General features: G+C 46.8%; 1 protein-coding gene across 2 annotated transcripts; it reads right to left on the reverse strand.

The window, feature by feature from the left end:
* Window positions 1-7,292: 7,292 nt before the first annotated feature.
* LOC133386934 (waprin-Phi1-like) lies at window positions 7,293-16,693 on the reverse strand. 2 transcript variants are annotated; one of them, XR_009763313.1, is made up of 5 exons: window positions 14,160-14,480; window positions 13,674-13,826; window positions 12,918-13,073; window positions 9,345-9,438; window positions 7,293-8,216 (listed from the first exon to the last, which is right to left on the reverse strand). XR_009763313.1 is itself a non-coding variant. In XM_061630750.1 (5 exons), the coding sequence occupies exons 2-4, from the start codon at window positions 14,266-14,268 to the stop codon at window positions 12,922-12,924; spliced, it is 414 nt and encodes a 137-aa protein (XP_061486734.1). In that variant the 5' UTR covers window positions 14,269-14,351; window positions 16,650-16,693; the 3' UTR covers window positions 7,294-8,216; window positions 12,918-12,921. The 2 variants fall into 2 exon arrangements, 1 of the variants encoding a protein (XP_061486734.1); XM_061630750.1 differs by lacking the exon at window positions 9,345-9,438 and adding an exon at window positions 16,650-16,693 and having other exon boundaries at window positions 7,294-8,216; window positions 14,160-14,351.
* Window positions 16,694-20,714: the final 4,021 nt, after the last annotated feature.

The raw sequence follows: 20,714 nt of genomic DNA on the forward strand, positions 1-20,714 counted from the left end.
GCTTTGAAGCAGTTCTACCTTCCTCCTCCTCCCTCCTCCTGGATTTTGTGAGCCTGGCTCCCTGCAGGCCATGATTTATCATCTGTAGCTGTCATCCTGACATGAGCAGAGTTGCTGGGCCAATGAAGCAATGGGGCCCAGCCCCATGGAGGCCAGATCGCTGACCCGATTCAAGCTGGATTCTTCTACCTCCTGGGAAGATTCTCCTTCAGCTGCAGGTGGAGACGGCACATCCAAGCGCTGAGCCCCATAAGAGCTCAATGAGAAAAACTGTACAGCATTTTTCAACAGGGTGCCTGAAGCCAGCCATTAGGCAAAAGGCCGCGTTGAGGGTGGGATCTCCTCCTCCTCCAGGCCAGAAGAAGAAAGCCTTAAGGAAGTGGACATCTCTTTCAGCCGGGCTGTGGAAATTCTTTGCAATTTAGGAATCCGTTCCTGGAGGGTTTGTGGAGAACAAAAATGTTGCTGAGTATATAAATGGTTCCCACCCACCCTGGTGAACTCTTAAAGGAGGCCTCATCTTTGGATGTTCATTTTTCTCTACTTATTTATTTATTAAATCTATATCCTGCCCTTCCTCCCAGAAGGAACCCAGGGTGGCAAACAAAAACACTAACAACACTCTAAAACATCTTAAAAGCAAAAGACTTTAAAGCATATTAAAACAAAACATCTTTAAAACATTAAAACAAAAAATCTTTTAAAAATCTTTTTTAAAAAACAGCTTTAAAAACATCTTAAAAAGCAATTCCAGCACAAACGCAGACTGGGATAAGGTCTCAACTTAAAAGGCTTGTTGAAAGAAGAAGATCTTCAGTAGGTGCTGAAAAGATAACAGAGATGGCGCCTGCCTAATATTTAAAGGGAGGGAATTCCACTACACTAAAGGTCCGTTTCCTATATTGTGCAGAATGAACCTCCTGATAAGATGGTATCTGCAGGAGGCACCTGCAGAACGCAGTGATTGACTGGGTATATAAGGGGTAAGACGGTATCAGGTATCCTGGTCCCAAGCTGCGTAGGCTATACGAAGTAGACTCTCCCTGCAGACCACTCTCTGAGTTGGGGAAAAATATTACAACAGGGCCAGCCACAGGTGGGGGTTGGGGGAGAGAAAAGACATACCCTTCTTCAGGTATTTCCTAGCTATAAAGAAGTCTTAAGGAACATTGTCTAACAATTAGTTCCCATAGAAACACATCACCCATCCATTCCCTAACAGGAAAGATATTTGGCTACTTGGCCAGGGCGATCAAATCAATCTCTAGCGGATGTTCAGGCTCCTTTGATCCTCCCTGTCCTGACTCAATCTTACAACAAGATCATAATAAATCTAGTATTGACAATATTCATATAGACATTTTCCAGTCCGTGTTTTTTATTCTAACAAAACACAAGGGACTTTGACATTTCTGCAGAATCCTACATTGCCCTTTCATTTCCTGCTGTAATTTTCCTCATTAGCATAAAGTTCCATTCTTTATGCAGAACTTTTTTTTTAATTCTTGGGTATTTGCAAACAGCACTGGTGTTGGCAATCACATTTTAATGTCTAAAGCCCCAACCCTTCCCCTTTAGCTTTACCACTGGCATCATTTAACTTCATGTAACCAACCTCATATTTAATATTAATCTCACCTTATTCATTTCTGGAAAAAACTCCCCCCCAATCCATGATTACCAAATAAGTTTGTCTTATACCACATCCTAACCTTGTCTACTCAGAAGTAAGTCCTTACTGAATTCACTGGGACCTACTCCCAGGTAAGTAGGGTTAGGAGTGGAGCATTCTTCAGACTTAAGCCTTTTCACCAAACTTGTTGGAATATAATTGTTATTTAACCTGGTAGAAATTGCCCTTGATTGTGAGAGTCAGCTATCCACTAGGTCTGGTTTCACATACTGTTGTTGTTGTTATGTGCCTCCAAGTTGACTATGACTTATGGCAACCCTATGAATCAGCGTCCTCCAAGAGCATCTGTCATGAACCACCCTGTTCAGATCTTGTAAGTTCAGGTCTGTGGCTTCCTTTATGGAATCAATCCGTCTCTTGTTTGGCCTTCCTCTTTTTCTACTCCCTTCTGTTTTCCCCAGCATTATTGTCTTTTCCAGTGAATCAGGTCTTCTCATGATGTGTCCAAAGTATGATAACCTCAGTTTCATCATATTAGCTTCTAATGGTAGTTCTGGTTTGTTCTAACACCCAGTTATTTTTCTTTTTTGCAGTCCATGGTATGCACAAAGCTCTCCTCCAACACCACATTTCAAATGAGTTGATTTTTCTCTTATCTGCTTTTTTCACTGTCCAACTTTCACATCCATACATAGAGATTGAATTTCTGATGCTTCTTTTTTTGTACACGTGTGTTAAATTTTGACTTGTTTTGCCATTTATATCACATATATTTTGATGGTTTGTTGTTAACAATGTGGGTAAAGATTTAATTGGGATGGATCAACATAAGCATTTAGACGGTTTAGGATGGTGTTTGTAAGGGTGGGGGAGGATTCGATTCAGTTCACATTTAAAGGTGAATTTACCTAATTTGCATTTTCTGAACCAATATGAGAACCACAATACAGTCCTCTTTCAAAATCCGCACTTTTCTGAATTTTGTGATACAACCAGGGTCTACAAAAATGCATTTCTTACAGGATAGTGTGCACAAAAATGAATATATTCATGAAAATAAAATACAAAATGCATTATATTAGGGAAAATTCCTTGCAAAAATGTGTACATTAGTGAAAACTGTATACAAAAACTGATTATTAAGAGAAATGCATGCTAAATTGCTGATGAATTTTGAGGTTTTTTTAAAAATATGCAAATTGCTACAGAAATGTGGAGAACTGATTTTAAGATCAGAAAACTGAGAAATGGGGGAAACTGACAGATCTGTCCATCTCTGGGTGGTCCTAGGACATTTGCTGTTCTTGCTTTCTCCTGTTTGACCTGTTTTTGGTTAGGGTTAGGGTTAGCTGTAGGTCAGAAGGGAATGAGTGATGCACAAGAATTGTGAAGGACTTTTCAAGGCCACAGAAAACTTTCCTTCTCCCTGGCAAAAGTGGCCATTACTGCAGTGATTCCTCCTTGGAAGAAAGTTTTCTCACATAACCCCTCATCAAAGTTGGCTCCATTTTTAAATCCCCTCGTTGCAAAGACTCATCCTTCTACTCGAATTGCTTTGGACTCTTCCCCTGCCCCGCACCTTCTCAAACACTGCTTCTCTTCTGCTAGTCACCCTCCTCACCACCTCGTGGCTGTCATTCCCACAGTAGCCTTTCTTGCCCCTCTAGTGCAGTTTCTGAGGTCCAAAGTTGGAGTAAGACAGCCACAGAGGGATTATAAGACCCACATCTTTCTACTAAGCTGCTGACTGCTGTCCATTTTTCAACAATGCTCTTTCTATTGTTCTCTGCAACCAGTGACAGGAACGTAAGCAGAATCTGAGCTGGGTCATCATTGCAAAAGGCTGGGGGAGTCAGGGACTGGTCAGAGAGCAATGGAGCTTTTCAGCTTTGCACATTGAATTAGAAGACAATGGAGCTACACTCCTCCAGCCAGCATCCGGACACCATGAAATCTCCTTGCCAAGTTTGAGACAGAGGCAGGCATGTGTAAAGAGAGGGGGTGGGTGACTCTGGTGAGGTGCAAAGGGAGCAAGGGGTGGCGTTGCTGAAGAGGGTTGAGGGTAGGGACTGTAGGGTTGCCAGGTTCAGGGCCTGAGACTGATCTTGTATCTTTAGGAGAAGAGAAAGTCAGCCAAGGGCAGCCAAGTGGAGGCACCAAGAGGTCTTCTGTACCTTTAAAAGTTGTGGAGGGAGGAGGGAGAATTCCACCGTGTGGTTTTTCCCATTACAATGTTGCAAGAACACCTGCACTTGGCTGGCTTTCTCTTCTCCTAAAGATACAGGGTCAGGATCAGGCCATGAACCTGGCAACCCTAGTGGGGAGTGTTGGGGAGTGAAGCAAGCAGGGACAGAACACCTCATAATTTTATATGTATACATTTGTGACCTCTTTTAGTTGATCTATCTATCTGTCTATCTATCTATCTGTCTATCTGTCTGTCTGTCTGTCTGTCATCTTCCTTCTCTCCATATATATACTGAATATCCATCTATCTATCTATCTATCTATCTATCTATCTATCTATCTATCTATCTATCTATCTATCTATCTATCTATCTATCTATCTATCTATCTATCTATCATCATCATCATCATCATCATTTCAATTTATATCCCACCCTTCCCTCCAAGTACGACTACTACTACTAATAAAGCAAAAACTTGATGCTGCGCAGTTAAGTACATTAAAAGGAGGCTGACAATCTAAGGGTCAAACTAGACAGGTTAAAGTGCAGGTTGACCCCCCCCCCGACAAATAGCATCAGCTGCTGCCAGGGTGTGTGTGCGTGTTCTATCGCCAGTGGCACCTGCAGGGAGGGCTAGAAGAGCCCTGGAGAGCCACTGCCAGTCAGTGTAGACAATACTGCGCTGGACAGGCCAGTGGTCTGACTTGGAATAAGGCAGCTGCCCCTAAACGATCTGCCCAGCAGTCACCTTCCAGCGGCTGCTTCTCCTAGCCATTGGAATGTTTGTGTGGAGGAGGCGTGACTTGCTCAGTCTCTCGCAGCAGGCCCAACTCCCGTCTGCCCAGCCAGCGTGGCCTTAGGGTGGGAGCTCCAGCCCAAACATCTGGAGGGCACCAGGAGAAGGTTTAGGACCCCATCTGGCAGTTCTGCTGCTTTTGTGTGAGGATAAAATGGCTCCCCTTCGGCCCGGACCATGGCACCATTGTTGAGAGTCAGTGCACAGTCTCCTGTGGTGACCTCCTCTGGTCACATTTTTAGTAGATGACTTCCAAATAATGACCGGCATATCAGAAAGTGGATAGGATAATTGGCTCTTTCTACTTTGTAATGGGGGCAGGGAAATTCTGCCCCCTTGAAGTTTTCCTGCTTGACCCCCCAGGAGGGACCTCTCCTCCCCATCCCCACCCATCTCTTTCTCCTTGACTTATTTGCTGGCAGTGGAGGGAGGAGGAAAGCAGAGCATTGTAGGTACCGTGGCCCTGATTTGGATCTGGACCCTGCTCTGTGTGTGTGTGCATGGGCATAGAGTGGTTATAATTAGGGTTACCAGATGTCCAGTATTTGGCCAGATACTCCGGCTTTTGGGGGCCCTCTTCAGGTCTCCGGGTAAGTCAGCTTAATCTCTGGACTTTCAACTTTAATTTTTTTAAAATTTATGTTTCTAGGTGGTCTGGTTCTTGAGATATACACCAAAACGTCAGCCGCCCCCCCCCCCTGCAACTTCAGTTAAAAGAACTCATAGCTGGCTGCTCTAACCCCACCCTTTCAGGTTTGTAGCCAATCAGTGAAATCAGGGTTGTGATAGACAAGGGGCTCCAGGCAGTCCTAAGACTTGCAAAGGTAGAAAATGAGTGTTTTTTCCATTTATCTGAAAGTCTTATAAACTAAGTATATAGCTTTCAATAGTACCAAAAGTATTTTTCTCTCTCTTGTGTTCATGAGTCAAACAACTTTAAATTTTCCTGGGCTGTTGAAGATGGCAGTGTTTTGAAAACCTTCCCAATATGAAGCTTTAATCCAATAGCTGCTTTTCTGAGACTAAAACTGCACTGCTGATCCCATATACCTGGAGTAAACCCTATTGAATTCAATAGGACTTACTTTTGAGTAGACATGGTTAGGTTTGTGCTGTAAATTAATGGGACTTTTGAGTGAACATAGTAAAGAACTGTGTTTGTGTTGTAAATCTTTATCTCCCCTTATTCTTATTCATTTCTCAGACCTGTTTGGAAGTGAAGGGTCAAATCTGCAAAGAAGTTTGGAGCAGCCATGTTGAAAGGTAGGGGCAGGGCAATGCAGGCAGGGGGTTGCCAACCCTGCTTGGATATGGATATCCTTGCAGAGGATCCCTAGTCAAGCTTTACCAACAACACAATCCAAACCATACCTTCTCAGAAGTAAATCCTATTTAGTTCTATGGGGGTTAGCATGTTTAGAACTGCAGCCTTCAGTGGCATCCATCTTTACTCCTGTGTGCTCCCATCTAACATCTCCACAACACTAGGCTCCTTCCTTCCTACAGTGGCCTTCTGGTGACTGGGCTTGCCTGAGGGCACTTAAACCCTTCTTCCCAGAATGCAGTAAGCTAGATTAAATGTTCCTTACCCCAGGCTCTGTCTTTCAGCTAAGATTTCTGCTTTAATTTCCAATCACAGAAATGTTTTTGTTTGAATTGTATGCTCCAAGCAATCATGGTTGATGCTTAATGTGTCATGCTTAAAGACATCACTTGGGCCCACCCCTGTGACATCAACAGGGCCCAGCCCTATGACATCACTAGGGCCCATGCTTCTGACCTGGCAACCCTAATTATAACCCTATGCTCCCCATAGTTATCCTGCTTCACATCAATTGCCCTGAGCCTGCAATTTGCATTGCCAAAAAGGGATTCATTTAAGAACGAGTCAAGTACCAACTCCTTTTAAAAGACTATGGCTAAGTTAACATTCTCGTTAGACTCAAAAACTGTGTATTTCAATGGAAAATGGAAGATGTTGAATAGGTGGGAAGAGGGAAGATTTATGTGGGGGCAAATGTGGTAAAGTAGTATTGTTTAGATTGTTGATGAATATATATGTTTTGCAAAACTTCTAAATAAAAAATATAAAAATAAATGTTGGTTAAAAAAAAGGATTCATTTATTTCAGTGGACTTTCTGACACTCCCGGATGATACAGATTATCCAAAACAATTATTATCTGATTTCCAGTTGAGATTTGGAACTGAGATTCCCTTGCCTTGTTCACAATGGTGGTAGGAAGCATATAATCATAGAATCCTAGAATAGTAGAATTGGAAGGGGCCTATAAGGCCATCAAGCCCAACCCCCTGCTCAATGCAGGAATCCAAATCAAAGCATTCCCGACAGATGGCTGTCCAGCTGCCTCTTGAATGCCTCCAGTGTCGGAGAGCCCACTACTTCTCTAGGTAATTGGTTCCATTGTCGTATGTCCAGTCGAAATCTGGCTTCCTGCAACTTGAGCCCATTATTCTGTGTCCTGCACTCTGGGATGATCGAGAAGAGATCCCAGCCCTCCTCTCTGTGACAACCTTTCATGTACTGGAAGAGTGCTATCATATCTCCCCTCAGTCTTCTCTTCTCCAGGCTAAACACGCCCAGTTCTTTCAGTCTCTCCTCATAGGGCTTTGTTTCAGGTTCCCTGATCATCCTTGTTGCCCTCCTCTGAACCTGTTCCAGTTTGTCTGCATCCATCTAATGAGGAATAAAATATTGGGTCATAACAAGCAGATCTTACTGTGGGGAGGGCGGGATCCCTTTCCTTCTTCTGCAACTTCCCTCCTGACAGTTGCCAGGCTGACCGTGCGAGTAGGACAGCAGGCGGTAAAAGCTGTGCTCAAGGGGGTGACCAGAGGAAGAAGAAAAGGGCCAGCACACCCTCAGGAGGTGGGATGGCTACCTGCTATGTGAAGATGCTGTGAAGATGCACAGAACTATTAGTCCTCCCCCCCCCCACTCCTCTGCAAGCTTTGTGAAAATGCAGCTCATTGCAAGTTAACATAGGTTTGCTAAACCTGAGCTACCTGCAGTTTACATTGTGAAGAGCTTCTTTAACAATTAATACCATAATTAGGAGGAAATACACAGCACAGAATTTATAGATAGAATAGAACAGAATGACAAACTCTTAATTTTATTGTTCAGCCTTCAAGCAGTGTCTTAAATGTGTTTGCTTGTAGTATACATTTAGGGATATGATCTGAGCAACTGGCTTTACTTTTATTTTGGACCAGGATGAAGGAATGGAAGGTGGCACCACAAAGCCAGGGGAAGGAGCTGATGCCCCTCCCCTCTCTGGCTTTCCCAAAATGTGGCAGGCGTTCTGTGCATGCACAAAGCAAGGGGGACAGGTGGTCCAAAGGGCAGAGCAACAGCAAAGCCACAAGAACAGGGGCTGCTGTGCAAAGTGAGGGTTTTACTGCAAAAGTGGGTGGGGGGCTCCGACAGGTGGGAGGTGGAGAAGTGACCAGGTGCTGAAAGCAGAGCAGCGGGGGCTGGGCAGGGAGGAGACCACTGTCATCATCATGTCTTTAGGGCTGATGGGCTCTACTGGAGAGTCTCCCACCTCAGCTGCTCCACGGAGTCCGGCCTGCATCTGTGGAGGGAAGATCAGAGAGGGAGAGTTGAGTGTGGCCTTGGTGGTGGTGGTGTGCATAGTGCCATATGTATACATGGTGTTTGACATGTGCCTGGCCCACAGTTCTTATTAATGAAAACCACGTACAAGAGAGAAATGGAGGCAACTTAAACCGGGGAAGGACGTATACTTATTACGTTAATCTAGCACGAACATCTGGGCCAAAGTGTCTCTGCTGAGGCATTATACACCACCTCTGCTGAAATCACAGATTTCCTTTTTATGTGCATAGATCCTGATGCCATCCATCCAGAAAGAGGTTCCACATACATCATCTCCAAGATTACCCGTGCAGGGGGTATTTGCGGGAAAAGAGGCTTGCCAACCTTTTGCATGAGCAAAGAGGTTTATGGTGTACACTAAGATCTGGGAAATTAAATCTTCCTTCCAATAGTGACAACTGCACCTTTTAAAGTGAAAGACAAGGCATAGGAATCTCCCAGATAAACTTCTGAGATGCCACATCAAAGTTTTGAAAATACATTAGTGGAAAATATAAAGTGATACCTCAAAGCACAGCATAATATTAATCTTAAGTGTATTACCTTTACCCAAATGCTAAGTCCAAGTAATGCCTATATTTCTAAACTGAGAGCTATTTCTGTCATCAATCTATTTATATTCAGTTTAATCATTTGAGTAATGTCTTTAGAAACCAAACTTCCTAAATATGTTCTAACCTGTGGGCACCACCAAAATTGCCTATTAACTTAATAGCACCCACTGACATTAATTTTAATGATTTAATGATATAGCCAGAAATTACTCCAAAATTATTAATCAATTTTATTAGTTCTGGTATAGATGATTCAGGCCTGCTAAGAAATAATAACAAATCATCTGCATATGCAGCTATTTTAAATTCCACTTGTTCATGTACAACACCATGAATCTCTCTATTCTGCCTCACTGCACATGCCAATGGCTCCAAATATAAATATCAAAGGAGAAAGAGGGCAACCTTGCTTTGTACCTTGTATAGTGAGATTTACATGTTTGATCAGTTAATAGGAACGGACAGAGATGTTTTTTGTCATTTTCATTTTTGCTGTGTAGATATCACTTACCTGTGTAGATACCACTTACCTGTTAGTGCTGAGTGGCAATATCTTCAGCTACAGCACCTTTTGGTGCCTATTTATGAATTGTTAGCTTCAATGTCTCAGCATCTCCTATGTTGCTAGAGGGAATAAGTGGATCTTTGCAGAAAGTGAAATCCATAACAGTTTATTATACATGTCTATTGGAATCTTGTAAATTGGATGTTTAGGATCTTAGGGATGAATGGAATAGAGAATTAGAGTGTTCCATTCAGCTCGATCAATGGAAAGTTCCTTTAGCATCTATATGAAATGTTTCTTTAGATTTAAATAGAGATTGATCCAATAGAAATGGATGTTCTGGGCATATTGGACTCCACAATGCCTTTATAGCAAGGAACAGATGCTGCCAATGCAATGCTGATATTGCCTCTTTGGGCCACATGTGATAGGCAAGCCCCGTGGTGTCTTCTTTCTGGTCAGAAATTACTGTTCATATTAACTTTTTTTTGGAAGTATCCTTGACATTTGCAGATGTTCAGGCATTCTTAAATTGTGGTAAGGGGACTAACAGATGGACAACAAAATAAACAAACTGTGAGCCCTCTTGGTTGCAAAGAGACCAAGGCTGGAAGGCTAAACATCCACTGTCTACTACTCAGTGGTTTGAAGCTGAATATCTCACTGCCCTATAGCTTATAACTGTCAATCTCATTTGGATAGCTATTTGGACATGTGGACTACCTATATTAATGCATATTAATGTTTATGCATTAATATAGCCACGAAATGTGAGTGTGGTTTTTTATACAAATATAAAACAAACAGGCCCCTCCCCCACTTACATTTGGTAGAACAGTCTTTCTTAAAACGCTGCCCTCCAGATGTTTAAGACTATACATCCCATCAGCCCCTACATCATATGGGCATGCTGTAGTCCAAAACACCTGCAGGGCCCACCTTGGGGAAGACTGCAGTCGGGTGTAGGGATGAGGGGATTAATGCTTCACAGAAAAGCAGTTTCTCTTGGCATGTAATTCTTGGGGCATTTCTTCTTCCCTGCTCTGCTATTTCAGTGTATTTCCATGCTCTGATGCTTTTTTAACTGAGTTTTAGTTAATCTGTAAGATGTTTTTAAAAAAACATCCTGAAAGGCAGGGTGGACACATTGAGATAGATGAAATATCTTTGAAGAGATGGGTAGATTGACTTTAAGACAGAACTGCTCTTGTTTCAGCCTCTGGAAGTTATATACCTGTCCAGTAGCGTAGTAGCAAATTCAGAAGTGCTGGGTCCCTTCATAATAGTCACAGCCACCCCCCTTTTTTTGCTGTGGGGTTGAGAATGAGATCTTTATGCCTTCTCCCACAACAACAGACATGCCTAGGAGCCAATAAGCCTGAAAGGGGAGAGTATTAGCTACCGAAAAGAGTCTTCTCTGTAGCTGACTCACCTCCTTTCACTCTGATTGGACAAAGAAGCATGTTAGAAGACTCTTCTCCGTAGCTAATTGAGCTGATTGGCTCATGAGAGGCTGGAGACATAGGGACTGTGCTCCCAAAAAAGTAAGGGGTCTAAGAGCCCCTGGACCACTACACCACTGTACCTGGCTGCACTAAGATATTGAATAATTATAATACGTAGTGAGCCACGCTGCATTTCAAGGGTTCAAAGTGGCTCACACACATTACATCAGTAACGTTACAACATCCCTGTAAGGAAGGCCAGGCTGGGCCAGATTACAGATGTGGTACTGAAGTTGAGAGCAAAGCAACTTGCCAGTGGCCACATTGGGAATCTGTGGCTCACGCGGGACTGAACCTGAAGCTTCTCCCAGGCTCTGAGCTCACAATTGTAGTCTCACAGGGCACCATCCTCATCTCCCTTCATAGGCAATGCAATGTGTGCTTTCTACAGTGGGAGACACAAGTGGGCGGCTGCAGCCAGTCCCAGCACATGGACATCAGCTATACAACAGACCAATGACTTCTAAAGGGAATGAATGCAATACTTTTTTAAAGTGTATATTCTATGCATTCTTGTTTTTTTCTTGCAGTGTAGTGGGTTGATTCAGTTACCTCAGAACCTTTGTCATCTGGAACCCTCCAGGAGCTTTTATTTAGGTCTCCATCTAGCTGTGGCACATTGGAGTCTTCATGATGCTGATCCCCCCCCCCCAAGTCCAACAGTAGTCTCTGCCACTGGGCTCCCAGGCTCCACAACTAGCTCCACCCACTCACACGTCCTTGTTTTTACCCAGGAAATCAGAGAATCGTAGAGTTGGAAGGGGCCTATAAGGCCATCGAGTCCAACCCCCTGCTCAATGCAGGAATCCAAATTACAGCATTCACGACAGGTGGCTGCCCAGCTGCCTCTTGAATGTCTCCAGGGTTGGAGAGCCCACCACCTCCCTAAGTCATTGGTTCGATTGTCAGACTGCTTTGACAGTTAAGAAGTTTTTCCTGATGCTCAGCCGAAGTCAGACTTCCTGTACCTTGAGCCCATTATTTGGAAACGATACTTCTGTTAATGCAGCCTAAAATAGCATTTGCCTTTTTTGCAGCCACATTGCACTGTTGGCTCATATTCAGCTTGTGATCAACAATAATTTCAATATCCTTTTTGCATGTAGAGAGAGAGAAATCTTGGAGCATACAGGGTAACACAGGAGCGGCTAACCTTCTTTTGGATTGAGGCCCACATTCATTATTGGCCAACTCTGTGAGGGCTGCAGAAGGCCAATACAAAAGTGGGCATTACCAAAGTGGGCACTGCCACCTAGGGATCGAGGAGAACTCAGGCTCACTTTTGACTCTAATGCAAATCTAACTAATTTGCACTTTCTAGAACAATATGTGAACCAAAACAGCTATTCTTTGAAACTCGCCCTTCTCCAGCTTTGTGATGCAGCCCTCTAACCCAGTAATGGGTACAAAAATGCCTGCATTAAGGGGAAGTGTGCATCACATGCTTGAGCAATTGTCCTGGGAATGCCTTCCCTTTTTTTCCTCCTCTCGCTGAGGTTCCCAAGGGTTACATTTCAGTAGCAGCTGGTAGGCAGGCTTTGCGTACCTGCCTCCCCAACGCCACATCTCACTGCCAGTTATTGAGAGGGGGAGGGGCGTGGCAGTGGGGAGGGTGGCAGGGGGCAGGGACAGCAGCAAAGTCAATCCGCCGCTCATGCCACTCGCTTCTGCCTTGCCCCTTCCTCTCTCCCTCTGGGAGGCCTGGCATTGGGAAGCCACGGAACACCACCGGGACTGTGCCACAGCTGCCTGCCCCCTCCCAATTGCATGAACAATCAGGGGGTGAAAAGCATGGTTAAACATGCAGTTGGGGCAGGAGAAGGAGATGCAGTATCCCTTTCTTCCCTTTCCTGAGACCATGTCCAGTTAGGGTTAGGTCTGGCCCCTAAATCGATTTGGAGCCATCCTGAATCCAGGTTGGGATAGCCCCACATTGTCCCAGGTCAGATTGGGATGACCAAAAGTGATGGCTCAGGCCCCAAACCAGGGTGGCTGTGCATAGTCCTGGTGCCCGCTGCCACCCCACACTCATGACACACAGCCACCCCACTTTTCACCTAACTTATGCCAATCTGCAGAGGCCATTAACTCACCCCCTCAGGACCTGGGAAGGACACAGGTCCACATCCCACAGCCAGTCTCGCAGCATTTCCTGGTGCTCCGGCACTCTGAATCCTTTCTGCACTCCTCCTTGCAAAGGCCCAGCGCTGAGATCCCGTGAATAGCCTGCGGGCAGGAACCAGGCTTATCTGCAAGGGGAGAAGGGCAGAGAGTCAGCAGGCATCTCTGCACCGCTCCCTGGTCAATTAACATGGGCGACTCCAGGGGTTACTTTCTGCAGGCATTAATGGAGACAAGGCATGACGTCTGCCCATGAAGAAGATGCTCCTATGCTATTTTAGCAAAATATCAGGTGTATGCTGACAGCACCGAGGCTGGCTCCTGCACACCTCACCCTCCCTCCTCCATCCCATAGCAGCAAAATCTGGGTCTAAGCAGCTGCTTCAAACATCACAAGATGCCTGGCCTGGACTTTCCACCGGGGTGGAAACCCGATCTCCTTGCCACCTCACCTATATATATTGTTTGTCCAGGTAACGCTCTGACCATTCTGTTGTCTTGCACTGAAAGTGCACCGTGCAAAGGGGCCCTTGCCTGCAAAAGCAGCAGACTGTGCTGGCCACTGCGGAGATGATGGCAGTCTCTGGCAGGCTAGGACATTTTCCCACAGCCACAGGTCTTCCTACAAGAACCTGGCACCTTGCTGCTACAGCTCAGGACCAGTTGGAAGTGCCTCCTGGGACAGGAGGACTGCGGCGGCGGGGGGGAACATGAGGGCAACACTTTACCATTTGGGATTCGGCAAGTGGCCCCACAGCCCGTCCGGCAGCACTTCTCGACCCCGTGGCAGCTGGCGTCCGACTGGCACTCTTCTGTGCAGTTCCCACTGTTCGTCTTCGCCTCCTCTGCGTCAGGACACGTGCCAGCTTTTTGCGCAGCAACTGCAAATGGTAAAGAGAAGGCGTAGGCCTCCCTTGGGATTCCACCGCGCCTCTTGGGGTCCCTTGCGCTCCCCTCGCTCCTGGCATGCTGAAGGCCAAGGGACTGGCCAGCTGGTGCTGATGCCCATGGATGAAAGGGGGGCCTGGGAGGGCGGAGAGCAACTGCCTTGGGCACCCTCCCAGGGGGCCACAGGACTCGACAGGCAGGTAGGAGAGGCTAGAAGGTTTCCTTGGGGACGGGGCTGTGGACGGGAGGGGCCTCTGGATGCAGCTGGGCCAGGCTGGAAATGGGGGGCTGCCTTCTTCCAGGGACAGGCAGTCTGTGACACCCACCTGTAAGGTTCTGTCTGGGCGTGTCCAGCTGCTGTGCCGAGGCGGCGAGGAGCCCCACCAGGGACAGGAGGAGGAGGAGGAGGCAGAAGCTTCTGCTGCTGGATTTCATGGTGGTGCTGCTGCCGGCCAGGAAGACGCTGTGGGGCTCTGTGTGCTCCAGGCCGAGCTTTAAGCTCTTCCAGGTGTGGCTGGCTGAGTGGGAGGGAGGGGGGGAAGACAGGCTCCTGGGTGATGAATAGAGAACAAGCTGAGCCCAACTCCCTCCTTATTCCATTGCGCAATCGGATCAGATCAGGGAATACGTCTGGCCCTGATGCGAACCAGGAAGCTGAAGGCTCACAGAGCAGGGTCAGGCAGCCTCGTGGAAAGAGCCTGGGAGTCTCCACTCAGACAGCCTGCAGCTTTTTCTGCCCACCTGCTGCTGGCCTTATTGCAGCCTCACGCAAGCCTCATCAGACTGCTATCTTTCCTGAGGAGAGGTGGGACCCTGGCCAGAATGTTGGCTGGCAACCTCCTGGAAGTCCAGGGTCATGATGACAAAATCCTGAGGCCACATCTGGGCCACGAGGGGCTCTCAGGAAATCTGCCAGGGTGGGGCAGCCTGTGGATATTTGCAGCTTCCATGTGGCTAGTTCTAGAGCGAGGCACATGTAATGGCACTGCTATGAAGCATGAAAGAGTCAGGAGGAAGAGAGGCTGGATTAAGTACACGCTGGCACTGCCGCGGAGAAAGAGGAAGTGCCCACCAGGCAGACAAGGCGGCAGGGATGGAAAGATCTGCCAATTTCAGGTCTCTCCATTTTTCATTTTCCCAATCTTAAAATTCAGTTCTTCACATTCCTGCAACAATTTGCTTTCCCCTCCCCAAATCCTCATGAAAATTCTCCATCATTCTAGTGCAAATTTCTCCTAATAAACACAGTTTCATAGGCAGTTTTGACTAATGTACACATTATTTATTTATTTAAAATATTTCTGTCCCGCCCTTCTACCCTATAATAGGGCACTCAGGGCGGCTTACAAAAATAAAATCAAACATCTACATAATAAAATTGTAAACAGGAATATCACAAAAACATTAAAATAAATTAAAATACATAAAATACAATACACACACACACACACATTTTTGCAAGCCATTTCTTATCATATAATGCATTTTTGTATGTTGTTTTCACTTGTATATTTGTTTTTATGCATTTTTATGCAATATATGTATTTTTGTAACCGTTGTTTGGTTGGCAAACTTCATAGCAAAATTTAAATAAATGCAAATATTGAAGGATGGCTTGTTTCAGTTCTCATGTTTTGAATTTGATAGGTTCGGCTTGAAATGCAAACTGAGTCGAAATTCTCCTCCAACCCTAGCAGGCAGGGGTGGTAATGGAGGTGGTGGTGTGGCATTCCTCTGTCCTCTTGTGGTTTTTACCTGGATGCCTGAGGGCTTATCCACATGGGAGAATTACTTTGTACTAAAGATGCTGTTTTTACCTCTGATTTCTGTTTGTATTATCCACACTAAAGCCTCAATCCCAGTTGGAGACACGCTGTTTCCTATTCACACCGAGGGGAAGGATCAATCACGCAGTTTCCTAATGACCACGCCCTCAAATTTAACATTTCCACTTCTTCTGGTTACCTGGCAACCAAGCATACTCAGTTTGCTCCACCAGTATTTTCATTTAAAAACAACAACTGGGAAATGCGATTATTTGTATTTTCACTGGTGCAGTACAGCTGAAATACAAATCTTTGTTTGGGCAATGTTCTCCTTTGTGCACAAGTTAGGGGGAAAGAGAAATAACTGCACCGTTTGCAGCAACATAAAAAAAGCTTGCAGAAAAAGAGAAGAGCAGTTTTTGTCAGCCCACAGGACATGAAAGTACAAAGGGAGGAGGAGGGAGTGGGAGTGGAGAGAGGAACAATTGACACACCCTGCTACACGCATCAGAGCAAAGTGTCTGCAAACCCTAGAGATATGGAGTGGGGATGTTTTTCCTTCCCCTTTCACATTACAGAGGATTGGGTTAGTACGGATTTATGGGGGGGGGGAACTGTGTGATAGCTTCTGTTTGCCAGGAACGTCATGTGAACCATGTGAATAGCACCAAACACACACTAAACCACTGTGTAGATGAGCCCTGAGTTGTGGCTATCTGAGGTCAGAAAACATCAGTCCTGCAAGTTGGCCTTTTGTCTTTTTTCCTTGACCCACTTCACCTGAGTTATGGGGGGGGGAAGGGGGGAGCAGAGCTTTAGAGAGGTTGCTGTGGTTGCAATGAGGGATGAAGGAGGCACCCAGCTGAAACTGTGTTGAAATGCTTGATGGTGGTGAGTGTCTGTTGCTGGGGAGCAATCAGCAGCGGGTGTGCTGCCTTCATGCCCTGTGGCTTGTGGGCTTCCCAGAAGTCCCTGCCAGAGGCAGGACTCTGGTGCCCAGTTGGGATTAGGACTGAGACTGCTTTGGGCCACCCTGGCCGATGCCTTTACCTGGCACAAAGGGAGCGCAGCGGCCCTGTTGAACTCTCGCTGGTTTTCCATGCCACCAATCAAGGCATCCTTCCGACTGTGTGGTGGCAGCTGCGTCAGAGCAGGGGAAGCTTCTGCAGCACCTCCTCTCCTGTCCCATTGGGAAATTCCAGAAAGCGTTGCTGAGAAGCTGCTGCCTTCTTGCAGGGGAGGGTCCTCATGTGGGACTGGTTCTGCTTCCCTAAAAGCCCCTGGGAGGGACCTCTGGAGTTTGGGAGTGGCCTTCTGCCAGAGTCCAGCTGTTTCTCCTTCTCCGAACCAGGCATCAGCCTCAGTAGGCTGGATGACGACACGGAGGCCGCAGGGAGTTATTTGTGGGGGCTTGTCCTTCCCCTGGAGGAGCAGGTTTGCAGCATGGGGGTGCTCCGGGACCCAGGACTACTCCCGGATGCCCCTCAACTGGACGGCTACTCCCAGTGAGGCTGCCTGTCCAGAAGGCAGCTCAAAAGCTTCATTTGGACCAGATGGGCAATGGCCATTCGGTGGCCAGGAGAACAGAACGCTGATGCTGCAGGGTGGCAAAGGGATGGTTCCTAGACTGAGAGCCCGCCGTGGCTGGGGGAAGCCACACGGTCCTCCATAGTCACGGAGGACCCACAATGCATCTCTGCCGGGGATGCCTCCTGTTTTGATCTTTCGTTTGTGTTCCAGAAGGGAGACAGAGTCAGGGTCCTCCAGATGGACAGGCTTGTTTACCTTTACCTGTGATGCTCTGACTGACTTCCTTCTCTCGCTAGACTGTGACGCCTTTAGGGAAGCTTACCTGCCCCTCCTCCTTCTGCCCTTTCCGTTCCATTCTTCTCTGGCTGTCCGTGAGAGAGGAGACATCCCTTTGTCTCTCTCTCTCCGAGCATGAGGCTAACCCCTGCACCTGGGAGTTACGCCTCCAACTTAGCTAGTTAGTTAGAACTAGGGATGCCTTTCCTATCTATTATGTATTTCTATAAATAAAGTAGCTTTTCTTATTTTACTAAGTCTTAAGTCTCAGTGATCTCAACGCAGGGTAAAAACCGGCCACTTAGGTAAACGCACACACTGGCACACGCGCATCTCAGACCGCTGATGATCTCTGCTCATTTATACAAATTTGCATAACAACTAGATCCTCTCCAGACATCAGCCACTCCTGCCCTGACCTTGAAGATTTCACGACCACCTGAGCATCTCCAGATGGGAAGCCCTGGTCTGTTCAGGCAGGCTTTCCAGACTGTGAAGATGTTTAGACTCTAAGTGGCATGTACTTCTGTTGCATTTTCTATTTATTCCCCCTGCTGTTAAGATTTGGTCTGTGGTCTTACCTGGCTGTTTCTACATATACCGATATAGCTTTGTTTTTAAGATGGTCTCAAAAAGGGGATTCATAATGAGCTCTTCTGTTTGTTGCACCTGCCCTCATCTTTGCCCCCTTTTTACTTCCAGTGAGTGCCCGTTTGCCCTGTCTGCTGCCCTGCTTTCTGAGTATCTAGGGAAGAACTCTGTACCTTTAGGAAAGGCTAAGCCTCAACATGAGAGCCAGTGTGGCGTAGTGGCTAGAGCATTGGACGATGACCTGGGAGACCAGGGTTGGAATCCTCACACAGCCATGAAGCTCCCTGGGTGGCCTTGGGCCAGTCACTGCCTCTCAGCCTCAGAGGGAGGCATGGTAAACCACCTCTGAATACCGCTTACCATGAACACCCTATTCATGGGGTTGCTGTAAGTCAGGATCGACTTGCAGTCCATTTCCATTTTCAAGCCTCAACAGTACAGCCATCTAGTGGTGGAAAAGTGACACTTCTTTGTGTGTATTTAATCCGCACATCTGGGAGCAGGTGTTTTGTGTGAGAGATATTGGGATGATGTAAAGACAGTTCATAAACAAATGGGCCTTGGCCAGAATCAACACTTGTGGCTGTGACTCCGCTATCAGAGGAAGGCATTGTATAGTGTCCTGGCGTCAGTCGACCTAATGGAGACAATACCTGGAAGATGAGGTCTAAAGACAAAGAAGACATTGATGAACCCCCCCACCCACATTTTTCAAAGTTTTCTCAGGTGGTTGCTGTTCAAAAATATGGCTTGGTGATAAGACGGGAGGCAGGGACAGCATTTGCTGGCCATTTGCGTGAGCTGAATGCTGAAGAGAGACGCAGCCTTGGCTGACCTCTTGCCAGCAGTATTTGAGCTGAGTTCCTCAGCTGACATAGGTATGTGGGCACAGCCCCCTTTCCGCCTAGAGTGCCGGAGAAAGGGCGTCCTCCCCCTGCAGACATGCTGGCTGCTTAGAGGCTACCTGTACAGTGGAGCACATAGGAAACTTCATAGCAGCTGCACCCCAGGACAACTGTGGGTAATACTTGCTTCTATAGGCTTTCAGTGTGCAGCTGGACCATGGTACCTACTGCTTGCATCGGAGAAAGCAGCCAGTCTTCAGGGGGTCCTTTCTTTGCATTTTATATGCTGCTTTTGTTAAATCTCAGGTGTGTGACTGGGGATGCATTTGCCCAGACGTACATGTTTGAGTTCCAGGATGGAAAACTGAGCCAGTAAGGTTTGCAAGAGAGCCAGTGTGGTGTAGTGGTTAGAGTGTTGGACTACGACCTGAGAGACCAGGGTTCAAATCCCCCCACAGCCATGAGGCTGACTGGGTGAGCTTGGGCCAGTCACTGCCTCTCAGCCTCAGAGGAAGGCAATGGTAAACCACCTCTGAATACCACTTACCATGAAAACCCTACTCATAGGGTCACCATAAGTCGGGATCGACTGGAAGGCAGTCCATTTCCATTTCAATGTTTGAAGAAAAAGAAAGCAATACCTAAGTTTTTGAACCCCAGCCTCTGAGTCTGATTTCTGAGTTAAGCAAGCCCACGTTAAACAAGGCTGCAAATGTCCAGTGAAGATGGGGAGCCTAAGGGTGGTGGGGAGAGGGGGCAGGGCTTTGGGCACAGTGCTACAAGGGACTGGTGGGCCTCCCACCTCGCAAACCAGCCTTGCTTGTGATGGGAATTCATCACCCCTCACTGGGCCCTGGATAAGCTTCCGGGTTGGATAGGTGGCTGCTTGCCATATGCAATGCCTTGGCCCATAGACTATAGATTATGGAGTAATGGCCTACCCAGACAATAGAACTTGGCTGCGTTAACAGAAGTATAGTTTCCAAATCGCATGAAGTATTAGTTCCCCTCCATTCAGCACTGGTTAGGCCTCATCTTGAATACTGCGTCCAGTTCTGGTCTTTGCACTTCAAGAAGGATGCAGACAAACTGGAACAGGTTCAGAGGAGGGCAACAAGGATGATGAGGGGACTGGAAACAAAGCCCTCTGAGGAGAGACTGAAAGAACTGGGCATGTTTAGCCTGGAGAAGAGAAGACTGAGGGGAGATATGATAGCACTCTTCAAGTACATGAAAGGTTGTCACACAGAGGAGGGCCGGGATCTCTTCTCAATCGTCCCAGACTGCAGGACACGGAATAATGGGCTGAAGTTGCAGGAAGCCAGATTTTGACTAAATGTCAGGAAAAACTTCCTAACTGTTAGAACCATACAACAATGGAGCCAATTACCTAGAGAGGTAATGGGCTCTCCGACACTGGAGGTATTCAAGAGGCAGCTGGACAGCCATCTGTCGGGAATGCTTTGATTTGGATTCCTGCACTGAGCAGGGGGTTGGACTCGATGGCCTTAAAGGCCCCTTCCAACTCTACTATTCTAGGATTCTATGATTCAATATTCATAGATCTGTGGGCCGGGGCAATATGTTGGCTAGTTTAAAATGCCACTGAGCAGCATCCAAGGCCCCAACAGGGCAAGCTGCGAATGGTGGCCGGGTTGGGCCAATGAGGGGCCTCGTTTGCTTTAGCGGTGGGCACTCACTCAACGGCCACGTCACACCCTTCTGCCTTCCCTGCCCCGTAGCAAGGATGGACTTGCAGAGCAGCCGTGAGAAGCTGATAATGCTAAAAGGAGGTGAACTCCCCACTGTGGCGTCGGTTCCTCAGCACACCAGAGCCAGTGGTGATGCTGCTGGCTGTGAGGCCACACTCTCC

The sequence above is a fragment of the Rhineura floridana genome, chromosome 6, assembly GCF_030035675.1.
Source record: "Rhineura floridana isolate rRhiFlo1 chromosome 6, rRhiFlo1.hap2, whole genome shotgun sequence".
NCBI classification, from domain to species: Eukaryota; Metazoa; Chordata; class Lepidosauria; order Squamata; family Rhineuridae; genus Rhineura; species Rhineura floridana.

Excerpts from the sequence above, each read along its gene's own strand:
- LOC133386934 (XM_061630750.1), bottom strand. The coding sequence starts at position 14,268 with ATGAAATCCAGCAGCAGAAGCTTCTGCCTCCTCCTCCTCCTCCTGTCC. Across the intron at positions 13,827-14,159 it reads GCCCAGACAGAACCTTACAG|TTGCTGCGCAAAAAGCTGGC; the intron begins GTGGGTGTCACA and ends TACCATTTGCAG. Across the intron at positions 13,074-13,673 it reads CACTTGCCGAATCCCAAATG|ATAAGCCTGGTTCCTGCCCG; the intron begins GTAAAGTGTTGC and ends CTCCCCTTGCAG.